The sequence below is a fragment of the Acanthaster planci genome, linkage group LG06 (genome assembly GCF_054643075.1).
Source record: "Acanthaster planci isolate LZ-2023a linkage group LG06, COTS_SCS, whole genome shotgun sequence".
NCBI classification, from domain to species: domain Eukaryota; kingdom Metazoa; phylum Echinodermata; class Asteroidea; order Valvatida; family Acanthasteridae; genus Acanthaster; species Acanthaster planci.
In genome coordinates this window covers 21,475,575-21,495,404 of record NC_141782.1, presented here as the reverse complement: position 1 = coordinate 21,495,404, position 19,830 = coordinate 21,475,575, and the positions used below count along the sequence as shown (strand labels likewise).

Sequence of the window (19,830 nt, the reverse complement as noted above, 5' to 3'; positions counted from 1 at the left end):
CGACAAGCCGCGCGGTTCAGCGGCGCGTTGGAAATGAGCGCCAAGGAATTGATATGCCGGGAGCACGGTGCGGGTTGGTTTTTATCATTACTTTGATAGTTTCATTAGAGCCAGGTTTTTAAAGTATTTCATTATTCGTTGGTTTTTATTTCAAGGTTAATTACCCTAAGTACACAGTGAGGAAGAGTCTAACGTTGATGGAATGAGAGTAGTTTTACAAGTTAAAATTATACTCTATAAATTTAATTTGCAACATTCAAAATACTATTTCAGTCAAGTGAAACCTTATCTATCTATCTCTCTGAAGTGTGCTTAAGCTCATTACTAAAATATTGGATTTGTTCTTTATAAATCAAACATTTTAATTAAAATTCAAATGAAAGGAAATCTCAGGTAATACGGATCTCTTCTGTAAATTATCATTAAGTCTACCTACAAAGAGGCAATGAATAAGTTTAAAAACATATTTTAATCTTTGATTTCTTTTAAGTGTTTTTAACATTTCAGAGAAAACATACTATTTACAATTGATTGGTTTTATTACATTCACATTTCTTTGATTTCTACTGTATGTACAGAGATTCTTTCATTGAGCTTAGGTATTGGACTGTATACTTGGAAATTAGGAACTGTAAAGTGTTCAGTAACTTTCCAATAACAATAGGAATAAAAGCAAAACATTTGCAGGTTTGCTTGATGTACAGAAACTATTATTGTGCGTATAGTTGTAATAAAAAAAAAGTGTAACCATAAAAAACTCAATGTTACATCCCATAAGTCAGGTGCATCTGTAAAGTTGAAATAAGTTAAATATTATACAAATAATGAATGTTTATAAGTGCAATGGTATTCAGTATAGAGCGCCAAAAGTGGACAACCCCATTTTCTCACAGTAGATTTTCGGAATTTTGGACTTTGCGTATAGCATTTTCAAAAATGCAATTTTCCACCAGCAAATATTTGGATTTTACTTTAACAACTCTCATGGTGCGTCAAAAGTGGATAACTAAAAACTTCAACTTGAAATTCCCACTAACAAATTTTATTTGATGCTCTAAAAGCGGAAAACCCCCATTTTCTCATTTTCTTCCTGTAGATTTTTGGGTTTTTTGAAGTTGCACCACTGACCCCTTTTCATAAAACCTAATTCTCTGCTAGCAGAAATTAGGATTTTACTTTGACGACGACGGGGTGGTCCAAAAGTGGACAAGTTGAAAACTGAAACGACCGCAGTGCTCCCTACACTTAGAATGGAATGGTCTTGGAAGATGGGCAGCCAACATTCACGGTAGAGGGTCAATGGTCTGACAGATGGCGTCGCAGCTCGGAAAAAAATGTGGACAATTCCCATTGAGAAACCTGCAAATAAGAAAGGGCTGTCCAAAGCCCGACAGTCCTTTATGGTATACTGCAAACTTATGACTTCCCAGCGCACTGTGTAATTAGAATGACGATGGCGGCTTGCCGTCGGGAATTTCCATTTTAAATAAATGAGCACATGGTTATATGTCCCCTAAACGATGCTAGCTGTAATAAACCATTGTATCCATGTCCAGTAGTATGATTGAATTTGTTGTGGAACGGAAAACGGTTTGAATTGAAAAGGTCATGTCAGGAAAAGACGCTAAGTGCTGTTTAATCAAGGGAACCAAGATTTTCAAAAAGGGGAAAATCGAGATAGTAAAATGGGTTAAAAATGCAACTTGAACTTGCTGAATTAATTTTGACATCCTACAAATTTCAAAACACGTATTCAGCCAATGATTCCAATCACAAAAAAGGATAGCCACAAAGAAAAACAATCTTTATGCCAGTACACCAGTCGGTCATTGATATGACAAAAAGATTTAATTTAATATTTATCAACTTCAAAAACCCGAAAATCTACAAGCAGAAAATGAGAAAAGGTGGTTGTCCACTTTTGGAGCATGACAGTAGGTTTGCCAGTGGGAATTTGAAGTTTTTAGTTGTCCACTTTTGACGTGCCACACGAGTTGTTAAAGTAAAATCCAAATTTCTGCTCGCAGAAAATTGCGTATTTTGAAAATGCTATAAGCAAAGTCCGAAATCCCAAAAATCTACCAGCAGAAAATGAGAAAATGGGGTTGTCCACTTTTGAAGCAGCTTATTGAATGCAACATTCCATCTTTCAACTCATTAAAATATTCTTACCATTGCATTATTTGTTTTATATAATTGTCATATAGATCCTTGTTATTTGATTCATCTTTAAATAAATATCGAACAATTTCAAATCCCATTAACTTTTCAGACGAATTTCATTTTCCCTGGGTTTGATCAGTGCTGGCACTGCCTTTTGAGGGACAAGGCCATTTGTATGTCATGGAAACAAGGATGATCCTTACTGTTGTATATTTTTCACCATCCGCAAATGGGCGAATGGTACCTGACGCAGCATGAATGGCAGGAATAATGAATGTCACGTGATGCATGTTCCACCAATCAAATGACAAGGATCTGTATGGAAGTTATATAATTGAAAATAATCACGCATGTTAAGCTAATTTTCTATGATTTCTAACATGTGAGCTCTTCCTACCTCTCAAAAACAAGTCAAACACTTGCTTCCTAAAACAGAGACCACGCTCCTGAGAATTTCGGAAAAGTCCTGCAGATGTACAGCTTACCAGACAAAGAGTCAACAATTCTCAACACAATCCTTTCTCAGAAGTACCAAAGTGTTTCTTTTATATGCCAGAGATGAGCCATTTCAAAATAAGTATCTATTTGCTTGGCATATCTTGAATGAATAAATAGCTTGAAAAGTGTAAATATACACCATTTATCAAACTACAAAAGATTTTATGTACAAAATTGCTTCTTCTTTCAAACAAAGATTAATGGTATTTTAGCATCAGGCGAAAAGACTTTTCTGATATGACTAACCAAGAAGATGACAATGATAGCTGATGTTGCATCATGTCTCTAGAAGAGATAAAGGATGGCACTAACAGCAGCAAGGGAGGTTACCATGGTAACTAACTTGAGAAATCCAGGAATGGATGGTAGAAGTCTTTCCAGGGTGCTGCTGTCGAATGGCTTGGCTGGGATGTCCTGAATGAAAATACAATTCAAGGAAACTAGGATTTCAACTGGTTTCTCACTGAATCTGTGCCTATGTTGAAGAGAATACTTTTTTTGTCAAGCATGACGGCCAAGCTTACTTCTGAAATGCTTGACTGCCGTTGCTAACAACGCCAAGGTTTTTGGAGGCAGCCACACCCACTTCCCAATTGTGTGTGAAATGAACACTATAGCTGAATGCTTGAAACTCAGCCTATTGTGTCAATGCCAGGCACATCATACTGGCTCATTTGCACTGTTCATCATGTGTACATAAGACTCAATCTGCCCCTACTAAGATATGCAAGACTTTGATAAACACGCTGAGAGTCAAGTAAGGTGATATAATATTTCTTCATCTTATTTCCAATTTAAAACAGGCAAAAAAGAAGAGGTGTAAACCATAAGACCTATTCGAATCACTGATTGATTCTCTATTATAAAAGAATTGCTACCCGTTTCAGAGAAGTGTCCTGGCTACGTTTCTCCCTGGTGCTCTCACCGTTGAAATCTACATACTGATAGACAAGACAAGACAAGATGTTTACCAGTGATTCTGGCTCATCCTGCCATATCTCATCTTCCCGGATTAGTCCCTTCTGGTGCAATATCTGCAGTCCAAGGAAAGAAAAGCATAAATTAGCATTGTCGTAGCAGAATTCATTTAGGGCAGCTGACAACGATTCCGTCAACATTTGGACTCAAATGTGGTACCTCTCTTGCAGCTCTCTCTCCGGCTGCGACTGCTCCTTCCATACAGCCTGGCCAAGTGATGGATGTCTCTGTACCGGCAAAGTAGACACGCCCCATCGGCTCACGAAGCACCCTGAACAAGAAGAGACATTCAGCAAGCAATTTTTTCTACAGTCCTATTAACAGGCACATTTGAAATAGGAACCTACATGACTTCTTGTACCTGTTTTTGTATTTATTGGTCCAGATTGATCATGTGACCAGCCCATAAAAATACATATTATTAAATCATAGCCTAGTCTCTAGTGTGTATTAAGTCCCTACATGCAGGAATGGGAGCAGTGAACTTACACAAGATCAATTGTTGGAGCGCTTTCAATGGCTGATTTTTGTAACATGATTCAAAGTTAATTTCTTTGTCTAGTACAATTCAAGACAATTAGAATTAGAAGCCATTACTGAGGTGGCACATCGCTCCTGGACAATGTTCATGTGAATGCCGTGCCACTGCAGTCATTGTGTTTAATCAAATATGTCTCTAATTTTCCTCAACATAATGTCTGCTGAGCTTGAAGACAAAGTTTCTCCTCCCACAAATGATATTAAGGTACAGAGAAATTGCTTTGGGCCAATTAAGACGTGTGACCAATGCACTAAGTCCTTACACATTGTACAACTTTCTGTTCAGAAACAAACCAAGACGTTGTCTTTTTGACACTTCAGGTTAGGAAAATAACAAAATAGGGTACTTCAACACCCTCAGATAGAGTCCCTCAGGTGTTAAGACATATCCTATTTCACATCACAGCAGTCGTTTAGAAATGTTAGCCACGCAATGAAACAGATGCCTCTCCCCAGCCAGCATCTGACAATGGCCGTTTTCCAATTCTCAACTTCGTCTCTATCTCAGGTTTCATCCCCAAAACCAATCCCCGATTGAGGGACTGAGGCGTTTAAATTACATTGGATTATTTTTTTGGCTTCCTTGCATCTTATTTTATGTTCTGCGGCACTATTAGACTGATTACTGCGCTTACAGCTTCAAAGTCAGCTAGTTAAAAAACAGTCGAGCCGAAGTTGAGTATTGAAAAACAGCCAATAAGCCTTTTGCGAGTTAACTTTGACCCAAATCTGGTACACTGCATTCTTTAAAATTCACATGAACATAACAACTTGAATGCTCCATACTAAAACCACTGTTGCTATACCTCATGATTCGGAGCAAGCTTGTGCTTAGTTACGTAAGAGACGCCTTGCAACAATACACTATTCTCAATGGATAAGAAGGACACAAAGGAACCAGTCCATTCCAGAGATGGTGGTCGCTTGCCCCGAATCACAAGGTATAGCAACGGGGTCTTTAGTCTGAGGAATTCAAATTGTTATGCTTATGTGCAATCAGATAACTCGCAAATGGCTAATTATTGGCCCAGGCTTGCCCCAGAGATGGCGAAATTTGGCATGGGTTAGCCCAGCCTATACCAACCCAGGGCCAGTGCTGGCCCAAGCAAACAAGTCTGGTTTGAGCCAATTTGGCTTATCAGGCCGATGCTTATCTCTGGTTTCCTTGGTATGAAATGACTGAGACTATTTCTATTCTCCCTGGATGGGATGCCAGTTCATCACAGGTTGCTTCCCATCTAATGCTGGTACCCATTTATACACCCGGGTGTAAAGAGGAAGCAGGGGTGAAGTGGCTTGCCAAGGGCCACAACATACTGCCAGCAGCTGGTTTCGAATCTCAAACCCTATCATTGGAAGCCACAGACCGTAACCACAAAGTGCTAGCCCATGGCCAGCATCGATTCATTCATATACATGTAAGCTAGCTTTTGCCAACCTTGGACCATTAGAAATGGCATCATTCCCTAAACAAGCCAGCCAAGGTGGCAACATCCTGCTTTAACAATTCTGGACCAGAGCTGGCAACAGCTGGCCCAGGGCTGACCATGAAGTGGTCAGCTGTGGCCCACCGGGGGTTGTGCTCACCAGTTCTACCACATCTATATGGGCGAAGCCTCGGTCAGTTGCCTGATGCTAGTTAGGTCCTGTTTCCTGTCAGCAGATCACTGCTTGGAAACTTGCCTCACCTGCCAAACTGTGTGAGCACACCAGGTGGTGTTGTGGCCACATAACAACCTCCAGAGAATTCCTCCTCCATCCAGTTATGCTCCACGTAGTTAATGGGCTACAAACGAGATAAACAGTTGACAGTTTGCTTGGAAAATTTCACGGGCATTTTATCCTACCTCCGCTCTTAACTGAGAACATACATTGTTCTCACATATACTTGGGACAGCATATGGTTTTTAGGCCCATTCCACAAAATATGGAAATTGTGACTGTTATTCTGACAACAATAACCCAAATCTGTAACCCCAACTTCCAAAAAAGCCATCAGGATGAATGTTTGGTAGTCAATGAGTCAGTCCGCGTAAACAACAACAAAACTAGGGGCACTGATTTTCTGAAACACACATCAGGAAGATTAAACTAAAATCACTGTTTAACAGAGTGAGATGACAGATATATGATTTCAAAGTCACAATGCTACTCACATGCAGAGCTTCATCTGTTCCAAACGCTTTGGTATAGTACTCACATATGGCTTTTTTCCTACGGAAAATTTTAAAACGTTACAGTGGCATGCTCTCCATGGCAATTCTACGACGTTTACACAAAAAATACATTCAGAACAAGTTACAATAATTAAGGCCACAGAAACTATACATTATCAAGTATGTTCCAAGCTAATTATTAGGACCACTAGTACTTGTGCATGAAATGGTTACTAAAGATAGTATTCAATTGTAATGGTAGCGTAGCTGGGGGGGGAGTACCTGTCATGAGGTAAAATAGGGATGGAGTGACATCAAGAGGTGCACCTATCCACATGTCTCCCAGTGCATGGGTACAGTCCCCCAGTGGTGGGTACCTATCCACAAGTCTCCCAGTGCATGGGTACAGTCCCACAGTGGTGGGTACCTATCCACAAGTCTCCCAGTGCATGGGTACAGTCCCCTAGTGGTGGGCACCTACCCACAAATCCCCCAGGGACCATAACACTGAGCTATGGGCCCCATACAGGTAATTTTGACCAATATTTCAGCTTTTTAAGCTTGGCTAACTTGGCTAAAACAAATGTACCACACAGTACTTCTCACATCATTAATTCCCACATCAAAATTGGCAAATGCTGAACATTTTGACTTCTTCTTTACACAGAGCAACACGCTACATGCATGTTGTAAAAAGGGCCCCCTTCTCCAAAAAATTGCCACTTAACCCTAACCCCAGGGAGCATTGAAATCATGCACATGCTTGTTGGACTCAGAATGATTAGGCTTAAGGGTTGAAATTTGCTTCCATACAAACCTTTCTTCTTTCGTCAGCAAACAGAGTGTCCTTGCTTTAATCCCATTGATGAACCTGGGCGAAAATTGTAAAACAACTGCTTAGCTATGCCCTTAAAGTAAAATGTTTCGCAGATATGCCACACTCTCAAATCTAGTCCATTGTATTTTCTGGTCATGAGGTGTCTTGCAAGGTCTTGGGGTGGGGGGTGGGGAAGGGGCAAACATTAATCTTCTGAGTTGTGTACTGGCTGTGTTTATGTGTGTGTGGCAGGCATTTGCAAACATTTGCTGCCAAAAATTCATATGCCATCCAAATTAAAATGGAGACAGACAGGTGATACATGTAAATAGTCTATGGTTTAATTGATCTCTTATTAACAACTGGAGTTTTACATGACTGCCTCTAGCTGTGAGCAACATTTTTGTCCCAAAATAAAAAACTGGCAAAATTTGAGAGATTTCCTTCCTGTTGAAAATCTAGTGAGAAAAAATACATTACAATACACCTACATGATGTACATACCCCATGAGTGCTGGGTGTGAGCCATCAGGTTTGATGTCCTCAAAGGTACCGACTATTGGACCCTCGCTTCCAACCACAGATCCATTGAAATCTAGGGTTTAAAATAATCCAATTTGATACTGAATGAATACTGAATCAAAGGACAGGCCCACAACCAAACTGTTTGGGGCAGGGAATTAGGGTCTTTATATAACCCATTGTGGCCTCTCTGAAAGGTGAGGCTTCATTTTGGGGCTTTCCATATCCTTTGGGAAGGCGGGAGAAGAAACGGACTCCCCAATTATCTTTTATTCCCCCCCAAAAAAAAGAAATAGAGGAGGTGAGAATATCTATAGACAAAGCCTCTTTGATAAGGCCCCCCCCCCCAAAAAAATACTCGGTCTCTGGTCAGACCAAAGATTTGATGCGGCAATGTGGGTTTTTCTTTTTGGTTTTTTAGGGGGATGGGGTTGGCTTTTTAAGACTGGCAACGGACAAGGAAATGAGTGCCACATTTAACCAAAGGGCAAAGGCTAGTAGTAGCATGTCGCACGTCATGCCGCCATTGTTGTTGATCAGCTGGCTGCAACTTTGTAACCTACCCATGGTGTACTATTTGTGTTCGACATCAACATTGAACAGTCGTAATAGATCTATCACTGGGTACGAGCTGCCAACGAATAAGTCTGGTTCTTTGAACAAATTGCCCTTCCGACTTATGCACTTGCGAACATTCAGGTGGTGCGGAAATAGAGGGCGCTGTTTTGAAAATGTTGAGAGAAAAACCGGAAAACAAAAACACTGATGCGCATGTTCAAAATTGACGCGTGCGCTGACCAGAGGCTGACCATTTTTGGGTTTTTTGGGCCTTAAAGAAAATTAAATACTGAATCACTCATGTTTAAACATTTGTTAATTGTAACCGCAGAAGCAAATGACCAATCATTGCATGCCATGCGCTCATGTCACATGACACAGGCTAAAACACTTATATTTCATGACTTCAGATCCAACACACAGGAAAAGAATCTGAATTGTTATGATCCCTGAATGCAAAGGAGACCCAAAGTAATGGCAGGTTGAGCTGGTTTTCAGAAAAACTAAGGGCCAACCACTTTGTCTGTGCTATTCTGTTGATGTATCCTCTTGAGAATGTGGAATCTGCCAATAAGGTACCCAGCTTTGCACAAATGAATCGAATTGAAAGAATCAGAAGAAAGTGTTTGTAATAAAAAAAATCACTTTTACTGTCTATGAATATGTTTGACAAGCCATGAAGAAGGCCTGAACTATTTCCCACAATGCAATTTCAAGTGCTCATGCCTAGACTACCGACATGTATTACTTAAAAATAGAACACTCTCATTTTGCCTACAACTTGTACGGGCGGCCAAAATTTGCAGAAATACCACTTTTGGATTGGTTTTCGATTTTACTTGGAAGTTGCTCAAAATTGTATTTGTATCGACAGCCAACTACAGTTTTAGCAGCCACTTGTAGGAAAAACACGACTGACGTCAAAAGAACAGACCCTATAATGGTTTCTTCACCTAGTGCTCTCCAGAAGTTTCTCTTGTAGAACGTGAAAGTCTTGATGACTGAACCCATGGGCAGGCATTGAATCATCTAATGTGTTGAATGGAAAACAAAAATGAACATACTGCATGAGACAATCGGCTAAAAGTGAAATTGTGATCATTTCTTGAAAATGATTCACACTGCTAAGCACTGTAATAACTGTCTGATTCACACACTGATGGTTTCATTTACGTCTAAATAGTCAGAATATTCCGTTTGGCACACTGGCCCCATGAAATGCATCAGACAATTCCAATCTTCTTTCATGTCCAACTTGTGTCAAATGTTTGGCCAGGCTCTTGCACAGTGATGAACAGCCTTCTTGTTTCAATCCCTAGATCTTCCAGACAACACTTGTTCACTGAGAAATGACCGTCTTAGTAGGAGTGACACTGACTAATAAGATATGGAACAGTGGAATGGTTCAATGGAACAGTCCCTGTTTCGACAGTCAGACCATTGCAAAGGAATGCTTGAATGGTCCAATGAACAGTCCAACAGAACAAGTACGTTCCGACATTTAAGTTGCTCCTTAAAAATATTTTTTGACTAATGTATTTGTCAACAGGAAACCATACTCTCCTGATAAAAATTTCCTTTTGTAAATGTTATTCAAATAACTCTCCAGGCACCAAGATTGGCAAGTCTCTTGTGTGAGCTGCTTTCCATTTTTGGCAATTTTGAAGTATATCCAGTTCATAGGTGTGACATCACTTCAGTTTAAACCACGCCCACTGCACATGCATTGCACATAGAGTTACATGTATTAATCGCCGTTTATGTGGAACAATGGAACCGGAAGTTAACATGTAACTTCTGTGATTGTCCAATGGGAGCCTGCAAATCGTGGCGCATCGGCTTTTGTGATGAAGTCACTTACGAACCGGATTATTTGACTTTTCCATAAGCCGAACTGCACCTGGTATGGTTTGTGCTACCAACCAAAATCCCACACTGAGGAGCCACTGAAGAGAGTACAACTTTCTCTTCCAAAGTGTAATGTTGTTTCAGCCAATCTATATAGCTCATGAATATTTATGAGGTACAAACACAGCAAACACCAAATATGGGCTAACCTGACTTTTCAATGGAGGTAAGGGAGGCTGGAAATATATCCTTCCAAGCAGTGTGATTGGTACAGCACTTATCATGTAGGATGACTGTATGAAATAATCCAATATCACAAGACAAAGAAGGAAAATTCATATTAATGTACAAAGCTAGAATTGATATTGTACTCTAATACTGACACGATCTAGCCAAACTAACTCAACAGTAATTAGGTTTCAAATACGTCCAAATTTCCTTTAAAGATCAAATGTCAGTCCACTCTTTCCTTCTTGATGGTGGCAATAGCAAAAATGTTACTATATTTTGACAAAATGCAAATCTGTACTTCTTTATTTAGTAAGTGAATGACACACTGGAACTCTAGGAGCTGGAGGTAGATAAGATTACTTTGGAACTTTGGATTCAATGGCATAATTTAGTCAGTTCTGACAGACATAAATTGCTTTAAATATAAAGTCGGGCAAGAAACCTTTTGGTAAAATTAGTTGTACAAAGAAAATAGTCTCGAACAAGTTCTCTTTTAATTAAACATTTCTTTCAAGCTCAGAAGAAGGCCTTACTAATATTTGCCAAAAATCTGCTACTGACCCAACACTTAAAAGCTTTTGTACAATCTGTTCTTAATACTGGCTATTCCAAAGGTCAAACAACCCTCAATAATAAATCCCCTGGTCAAAATTTTGGTAGACCTCATTCTCTCAGACTTTGTTCATGCCCATATATTAATGAATTCCAAATCAATCAATTTTACCTCAAACACGTCACCATTTCTTGTTGTCACTTTCACTCCGTTTTCAGTCTGTGCAACGTTCGACACCACCTTGTCTAACAGGACATTTTCTGTAACTCACGTAAATTTACAGACTTCAACAATTCAGTTGATGAGTGTGTTCCTATTTTCTCTTTGAACGAGACAAAAAGTTGCTGGCAGTATTACATTTTATACTGTGTAAGGGGGCTGTCCAAAAAGTGACAAGATTTTCATTCCTTTCAGAATGCATGTATTTCATTTGAAGCAAAGTACATTACTTGCGTGGTGATAAAGTGAATAGGACATTGGGATGGAACAAGACAAGACAGATTTGTTCAAGAGTAAGCATGGTTGAATGTACCTAAGGTACGTTCCTCCCATAAATATTCCTACACGTACATGTACATTCATGCCAGCACAACATTCCAATAGTGCCAAGTTTTGGTTTGTTCCCTAAGTACACTCACCTTTTCCAATGTTCTCTGCTAATCTCTCGCTGATCTGCATGGAGCCACCAACAAATCTCCTTTCCTGCAGTGTGGGCAAGAAATACATCATGATTGAGAATCAGTGTCCAAAGGTTGTTGCAGAGGCTGGGAATAGCACATCTGCCTATTGTCGAGGTTGGAGCTTGTTTCATTAATTGCACACATGTCTGGGCAAAGGGGCAACTCTCCATTCACTTTGTACACGGATTTGCATGTTTTCCTCTTTTTTGGCAGCAACGTAATAAAATAACTAAAACCTTTTCATTACAGTGTGGGAAATGTTTATAGCGTACAAATAGTGAAATTTCAGGCACATTCGACATAAAGGTTGAGAGTTTGAGTCAATAATTCAGATTTTCCCCATAGACCGCTATCCTTTTTTGGCCCCTTTGAGTTTTGAGTGTGAAAGATTGAATAACCATCAATTGACCAATCACTGCGAAGAATCAAGAACCAGTGACGTCATTCCGACCTTGAGAATGAAAGCCTCTGGCTATCATCAATAGCCATTTCCGAAACATGCACTCCTAGCCACAGTCAGTTTATTTAGACTCCTAACAACTCATTTCAGTTTGTGATTAGTTCTCAAATACTCTCTACCGATAAGTTCTCCAATAGCAGCTTCTCTAGAGATATTTTTACCTGTCCTCCATTTGTTGTACTGATATTTCTCTGGAGTCCTGAATATAAAAAAGCCAAAAAGATGTTTCATTGTCTATTATAAAAAGAGTTGAGTCCAACTGCAATTCTTTAAACATCAAATTAAGTTAAAAATCCGACATTAAAAGCAGTCAGTTTCATCTCTTAAAGCAACTGACTTCCTTCATTATTGACCACAAAGCAAATATATACAAAACGTAACATGTTCGTGAGCCCAAAATGGGCAAACCTCTCAAAATCGTCCTTTTGAAATATAGCAAGTTCCAAGAATTTGTCAAGAGCATGACACAAAGTGTTATGACATGGACATGCATGATGGGAGATACCATCTAACCTTGAACCCTGTCTCAAGTGGAGTACAGAACTAATCCTGTAAGAAAAATTCAAGAGCATTCCCAACTTCCCGTTTTTGTTCAGAGCTGAAAGAAAAACTTGACTGCAATGTTCGTGTAGTTGTAATTAACAACATGTATGCACTCTTCAAATTAAAATTAAGATGCTACAAAACTGTCTCACCCCCGCCAGCTTTCATAACCCACAGGAAGAAGAGAAAAGACAGATTGCAGGGCTCAACACCAAAATCCGCCCTGCAGATGATAGTGATTGCATCCTTAGTGAACTGACACCAGCAGGTGGCATCGGCCCATGACTGAAGAGTCATACTGTCCCACTCAACAGCATGCGGTGCATCCCAAGGTGCAGCAGCAGGAATCTGTTTTGTTATATAAATTTAGCACCTAGTTTTTCCTTCTAGAATGTTCTTTGGGGTTATCAAGTGGGTGAGAAGTTACAGGTGTTAATTACAAGACATATTCTTCCTTGATATAATTATGCACATAATCAGATACTATATTAACCACTGGTTCCTTCATCTTTAACAATGATCTATCAGTTTGTTTAGATAAGGTGAACAAGAAACTGTGAGTGGTGAACAATGGAGGAAACACAATTATGACATCAAATTGACCAAATTCCAACCTTAGAAAAGTCGATGGCTACTTGCCTCTTCACCGTACAAGTCTATGAGTCTGAAGGCATTATTGATATCCAGCGAAGCCAAGAAACCAGGAAATGTGGGGAGTGCATCAGGGTAAAATGCATGAGCCTTGCCCTGCCAAAATAGCACATATTGTACATAAAAATAAATTTAAAAGACAGACACAGAAATGTACAGTAAGCTATGAGAACAAATGGAAATATACATGCATGATGGCCAATGGTACAGAAGGTAATTGCCGTTGCATGGACCTGCTATACAGCCTGGCCAACTTCTAAGGTCAGCCCACGAAGAAGTGGTCAGTCTAAGGTGTACCATGCAAGGGGAATTCAGACGTTGGAACAAACCTACTTTTCTAGTTGAAATTTTCTCCAATTTTTCATTGTTTCTCTAATCTAAAAGCAACCACAAAGCAGAATGTGGACATTTGAAATGAACCAGACTGCAGGATGGATGCGATTGCCCTTTTTATTTTGTTTCTAAATTGCCCAGGGGAAGCATGGACCACCATGAGCCACTGTATTTTGGAACCTCTATTGATAGTCCTGGATACGTCCAGTGCAAGGCATCACTGCATGTTAACAACAAATCGCTTAGAGCTACAGTAAAACAGCCTTGCACATTGCAAGAGTCTTGTTTGCTTATACTTCAGAATAGAATTCTCATCCATGTAGTTTCAGTTCAATTAAGTAGACTATGAAGACTTCACCAAGTATTTTTTTTCTGCATTAAACAGAGTTTAGTCAATGTGCGAGTTATTTGTTTTACCCATTCCACTTTTCCATTAGTGACTGTCTTGGTTCTTTCAGCTTTCTGAGTTTGCTGTTATAAACTGTCTGTTCCATCACATTCTCCCACTTTCAGTACCTACATGTACAAAGTTTGGTAACACTTGACTACACTTGAATGAGAGACATTCCCACTCCAGTGTTACACATTTTTCCAGAGTGTAAAAACTCAACAGCACGATGTAACTGTCCACTGCCATGACTATGGCACACATATTGTAGCCCCAAATGCTGCACAAAGCTAGGGAAGGTTCAATGCTGCATCCAGTTTTGAATAAAATTTGACGTCTTGTATTACAATGATAGATTTTCCATGCAAAGTTAGGAAACCCGTGTTTAATGGGCCACAAATTTGATTCTGATCATCTGAATACATGTTTGTGAAAGTTTCGACCCACTTGGAGTTCAGCAAGAACAGGTTACCAACCAAATTGTTGCATTGTACATGTACACCGTCTTTATGTCGACCTGTTTTTGGCTATTTGTTGCTCATCAGCCCATAAACTGTCTTGCCCACTTACATGTCTAAAGTTGATGGTTCTCTCTTTCTCGTTAACAATCTGGTTCTGGATTCCTAGCTCTTTGGCAAGTCGGATGATCCTGTTCTGAGTTGGTCCGATGTAAGCTCCGCCCAGTTCCAAATACTGGAAGGCAGGATCCTAGCAACATCAAAATACAGCTTATATAGAACCACCGAAATGCTTGTCATTCGCAGATGCAAACTGCAAGCTCAGATATAGCACTTTTTAGAAGCCTTGCTTTAGCCTTACCCTCACAGTATAAGTCCGACCTCCGACCCTACTTCTAGCCTCCAGTACCAGCACATTCTGACCTTGTTCTTGGAGGAGTTTAGCAGCTGACAGGCCTTGGAATAAATGAAATTACCAAAACATTTTGCTACTTTTGTCACAAATGAGCATTTGTACACGTTAAACCTGCTCTTAAATAAGATTTTTCAATTGTAAAATATAGGTCCTGATAATTATATTGAAATATTAGAAACATTTGATGGTGCACTTAACATTTCCAAGCATCATTACAGGATGTACGTTAAGTTATAAATCACATCACCCTCATTTTATTAAATGAATCTTTCACTGTTCCACTCATATCCCTTTCGATATCTTTCTCCCTTCTTTCGCTCAAATAATCTGAAACATTCTGAAATAAATGTCCCTACCCCCCAAAAAAAAATTGAAAGGAGGCGATCCACAAAGAAATGTTCCACACCTACTTACCACTTATACCACCTCCAACAACAATAACATCTCTTCTCCTGTCAGACATTGTTTGGTGACGCTGACAGCTAATTAGCATACAGTTAGCTGACTGGTGTGTCGAAAAAAGCCTTTGACATGAAGTAGAAGTTAAAAAATTAACTTGACAAACACAAACTACCGTAAATTAAATTATCAGAAAAAATATCCGGCCAACTTTTTTAAATGTCTACCACTGCAATATATCATGTACAGAGCAATAATTGTATCTATAACAATCAGCTAATGACCTGAATAAACGAAATTTCTAATTACATACAGGTGTCCAATTCACAAAAACTTTGACTTCAGCATGAAAAGAAGCAGCCTTGTAAAATAGAATCGAAGAAATCCTGTAGAAAGTCTACCTTGTGAAGAACTGTATGTGAGTAGCTGAATATAATAGCAGGACTCGGGTGCTAGTTGTGAGTAGCTGAATATAATAGTAAGACTCGGGTGCTAGTTAAACCACTGCTGGCTGTTCATACATGTAGATAACACACCTGCAAGTTCAGTCTAATGTCAGTTATTATTTGCAGTGGCATCAGTGGGTCTCAGTGTGAACTTTAGAACCATGTGGCAAAGATGGCTTAAGCTTGACAAGACCAATATCAACGTACAGGGGAAAAAAGCACCCCATGATGACATATTGTCATAAATTTTGGGCACTGTTATTAGTGGGTAAAGATTAATCCACTGTACGCTTGTGAAAGTTCATGGACACTGGCGGACATTTGCTACAAAGTACTAGGTTCAGCAACAGGCCAGAGGTTGAACTAATATGGTCAACGCAACGGCAAGGATTGACATGCCGGTACGGTACTCTGCATGAGGTTGTTACACCCTTGTGCTCAATTTTGAGACTTTCACTGGGTGAGTTTTGTTGGCTGACTAGTAACACAAGAGCATTTCAGCCATCATATAATCAAGATTCCAGTAACAAAGCATGCAAGCAGGCTTCTGGTAGCTGCATGGCCTAAATGCAAGAATAATGGAAAAAACAACATGGCAGTTAAAAAAATGAGAAATAATGCGATAGCTATATACAAAAAAATTATAGATATTATAATTACCGAAAATGGGTCACTTGGGAGACATTCCCATAGGAACGTGCACAAAATTTTCCAAACTTTACTGTCCCATAATTCAATATTCCCTAATCCGATCTTAACCAAACTTTGCATGCTTTCCTTTCAGACCCCGCCTAATCTATCATCTCTCAAAATGTGGACATTAAAAATTTTCCTCCCTTTGGTAGTTGGAGCATTAGGGAGACATGTGTAATGTCTAGGGAGACATTGAAATGTCTCTCTAATGACTGATGTCTCCCTAATGTTGAAAAATTTACCACAAAATGTCTCCCAAGTGACCTATTTAGAAATTTAAATGAACTTATTCAAATGATTTGGCTGGTTGATTCAAGGTGTTCCATTTGCTCCCTCTGGGTAGGAGAAACGACCTGTGCATGTTAATATTTCGAAAAAAGGTTTTCCACACATACTGTTTGACCTTGGATTTCCAACAATTACCAGGAAGAAGCCAAACAATGTCCCAACATCAGTCATTCAATTTGACATGTGTTATTGCTTCAGCAGGGAGTAAAGACGAATCCAGTAATGTTTCACAGGACATTCCCGATGCATCCCTTTATGGTGGAAAGCAACTGTCCATACATAATTAGCACAATGCTTACTGCCATTGGTAAAGGCCAATGCGAATGGCCAGTAAGAGCATTACCACGGTTGCTGGATTCCTTGAACTACTGTGATGATGCCCACCAATGATGAGCAACGATTCCCGCACGACAGCAAGCGATGACCATGTTTATCAAACCTTGTGTGCATGGAGTGCGAGCGGCTGGGGAGAAACTACATCACAAACAGAAGACTCAAGTCCTAGACCTGTCCATTTGTTGGAAATATACCAACCCTAAACATGCTAAAGGAATGACTATCAACGTGGCAGTCAATCTAGTAGACAGTCAGGTAAACCTCAGTAAACCTGTGAGGTTTATCAACTGATAACCCGCTGCACTAGGTTTATCAGTTAATAAACCTGATGACAACAATCACTGTTATGTACAAAAATCACAGAACTTGACGCATAAGACTCTGTGTAATAACCCTTCCACGTATATGGGTAATTCCAGAAATTAAGGGTCCAAAAGTGTGACTTTTTTGTGTCCAGGTTACATCTGACCTTTGTCATTTGACATGGAAATATCAACGGAATTGATTTCAAACTATTACTATTTGTTTGGCTGGTAATTTGCATTAGTTCATCACTCTTGGAAATTAGAAAATGTGTTCTAAACTTACAAAATAATATGTCAAATGTGACAGGGTCACCAAAAACAATAGAGACCTAATTTCTGGAATTATCCGCATATCATAACGAGTAACCTACAGAGGCAATAAACCTCACCATGATACCCAGTATGATGGAGTATTTTTTTCAAGTAGGCACTAACTTTTGATTAAATGCATTGCTTATATCTTCAGCTGATCTGGGATTTGAGGAGGTGGCTCATCTTTTAATGGAGTAGAGGCACCCAACTTCTCCCATGTAAACATCGAAGGGTTTGGGCCTTCTGCTTGGCAAAGTTCATCAATCTGTTGTAAAAAAAAAAGCAGAGTTACAATCCCTAAGGTATTCTGCTTTGGATAAAGGACAAGAACTTTGACTTCGAACTTAGTTAGAACCATGGGTAGTGCATGCGTAATGTTAGGCCTGACATTAGTAACAAATCAAGCACATCGGTAGCTAGCTAGTTTGAGTAATTACATGTAGGACTTCAACAAGAAATTTCTTTTCTACCTAAATGTAAAAAACCACCATCACTGGAATCTTCGATTCCCACTAAATTTTGTGATGTCTGCTTTTTATGTACATGTATGTGTCTTCATTATTATTATGCTCATCAAAGTGAATAACATCATGTGAAGTGTGTTTGTGACTTAGTTTCTAGTTATTACACCAGTGTAATTGCTGTTTTCCTTTGTCGGGGTAAAAGTTGGCAACCCCACAGTCTTTGTTCTTGATGCTGGAACATTGCAAAGTAATCCTTCAAGAGGAAGAAAAATTTTGGACTGTTGTTACTGTTCTGTTAAAAATGCATACAAGACGTTAATTTGCCAGGCCCTGGACTCTCAGTTCACAACATGATTGTTCTGACGTCTAAGCACTGTCAAAAGCTTAAAACAGTGAAACCTGTCAAGACATGTGTGAAGGTCTGAAACGATGATGTCGAGCAGACTCTGCAAATTTGTTTTGCCATTCAGATTGGAACATCCTTATTTGTGTAGTATGCACAGGGTTGCGCTGCTGGGTGCTCAGCTTGAGGAATACACCAGAGAAGCAGGTGTCAAGTAACTTCAGATTTGCTGATTTGTTGTCATTCAGATTTAATTTGAATCACCTTGATAATGATCCCCGCAGTCAAAGGAGGAGGCAATCAATGCTGCACCAGCCAGCGTGGCTTAAGGTTGACAAGACGCCATAACGAACCATCACCCTCTTCTTTCTCCCCTCCCAAAAACTACTTCTTCTTCCTTTTCAACTCGTCTCCACCAGCCAAAAATCTAAGTCGTTGCAGACATATCCCTCCACTGTATGGATACAGTTCTATTTTTATATAATTTGCATATGCAGCTGGCTACCTTTTGGCAATTGACTTTAAGTAGACCAATGCCCTCTATTGGTCCAATTTGTGAACAATCAAGCAAAATCATAATACATGTTAATCGTTTCCCCTCATTTGTAGATTCCGCTTGTGACTGAAGCTTTCGACACTGTCAACAGTTACATAAATAGAGCGTGGAGCTTCATGTGCCTACAAGAACAGTATACTGGTGTATCTGTATAATAAGTCTTGGTTAAATAAATCCCTGAAATTGAAAATACTGCTTGATAAGAAACCAGAGGCTTTCAAGAGAGGATCGAATGCTGAAATGTTAGGAGAGTCAAAATCAAAGCTTTTGAAAGGAGTAAAAATGTGAAGAAATCAAACACAGACAAACTTCACGACTGTTTCCACTTTAATAATAACACTAGAGATGCCGGGCAGTGTCTCCAAACATTACAGGTTTCTGTAACAGAAAGAAGCCTGAGGCTGACGCACTTGGAGTTTAAGTTTGCGAATGAACTGAAATGGTTTTTCTGCAGATTTGATACCAATGACTTGAGGGATCAAGTGTAGGAATAATGTACAGGATCTGACCAATATAATTTTCATCAAAGAGGTCAAGAAGCAGTTTAAAAGACTGAATATTCACAAAGCTACTGGACCCCACAATGTTGGGGGGGATAGTCCTGAAGGTCTATGCACAGGAACTAGCTGGGCCATTGTCCAGACTGTTAAAACAATCAGTAGATCCACACATGCAAACACAATGCCGTCTCCTGGAAAACTGCCACCATTGTCCCAGTTCCTGAAAGCCACAACCAAAACAGTTTAATGATAATGTACATGTACACTGCCCTAACTTCATAGTAGTGATGAAATGTTTTGAGGAAATCACTATCAAGCATCACTGCATCATCATATCTTGATTAGCTCAAAACCGTACAGGACTAGATTTGATATCAGTGATGTCTTGGAACAAGT

The 19,830-nt window shown here is 39.5% G+C and overlaps 1 protein-coding gene across 6 annotated transcripts; it reads right to left on the bottom strand.

Moving 5' to 3' along the window:
- Nucleotides 1-221: 221 nt before the first annotated feature.
- On the bottom strand, nt 222-18,288 carry LOC110980073 (amine oxidase [flavin-containing] B-like). 6 transcript variants are annotated; one of them, XM_087137616.1, is made up of 19 exons: nt 16,962-18,288; nt 15,593-15,740; nt 15,207-15,316; nt 14,739-14,833; nt 14,490-14,627; nt 13,187-13,294; nt 12,700-12,895; nt 12,166-12,203; nt 11,503-11,566; nt 11,036-11,124; nt 10,290-10,373; nt 9,186-9,261; nt 7,657-7,747; nt 7,153-7,206; nt 6,336-6,393; nt 5,868-5,965; nt 3,799-3,910; nt 3,540-3,695; nt 222-3,075 (listed from the first exon to the last, which is right to left on the bottom strand). In XM_087137616.1, the coding sequence occupies exons 3-19, from the start codon at nt 15,283-15,285 to the stop codon at nt 2,947-2,949; spliced, it is 1,665 nt and encodes a 554-aa protein (XP_086993742.1). In that variant the 5' UTR covers nt 15,286-15,316; nt 15,593-15,740; nt 16,962-18,288; the 3' UTR covers nt 222-2,946. The 6 variants fall into 6 exon arrangements, 5 of the variants coding, with proteins under 5 accessions (XP_086993742.1, XP_086993741.1, XP_086993744.1 ...); XM_087137615.1 differs by having other exon boundaries at nt 15,593-15,727; XM_087137618.1 differs by having other exon boundaries at nt 17,695-18,288.
- Between the last annotated feature and the right edge of the window lie 1,542 nt (nt 18,289-19,830).

Coding starts and splice junctions, on each gene's coding strand:
- LOC110980073 (XM_087137616.1), bottom strand. CDS start 15,285: ATGCTAATTAGCTGTCAGCGTCACCAAACAATGTCTGACAGGAGAAGA. Junction 5,966..6,335: donor GAACAGATGAAGCTCTGCAT/GTGAGTAGCATT, acceptor TCTCGTTTGTAG/CCCATTAACTACGTGGAGCA. Junction 3,076..3,539: donor AGGACACTTCTCTGAAACGG/GTAGCAATTCTT, acceptor ATTTTCATTCAG/GACATCCCAGCCAAGCCATT.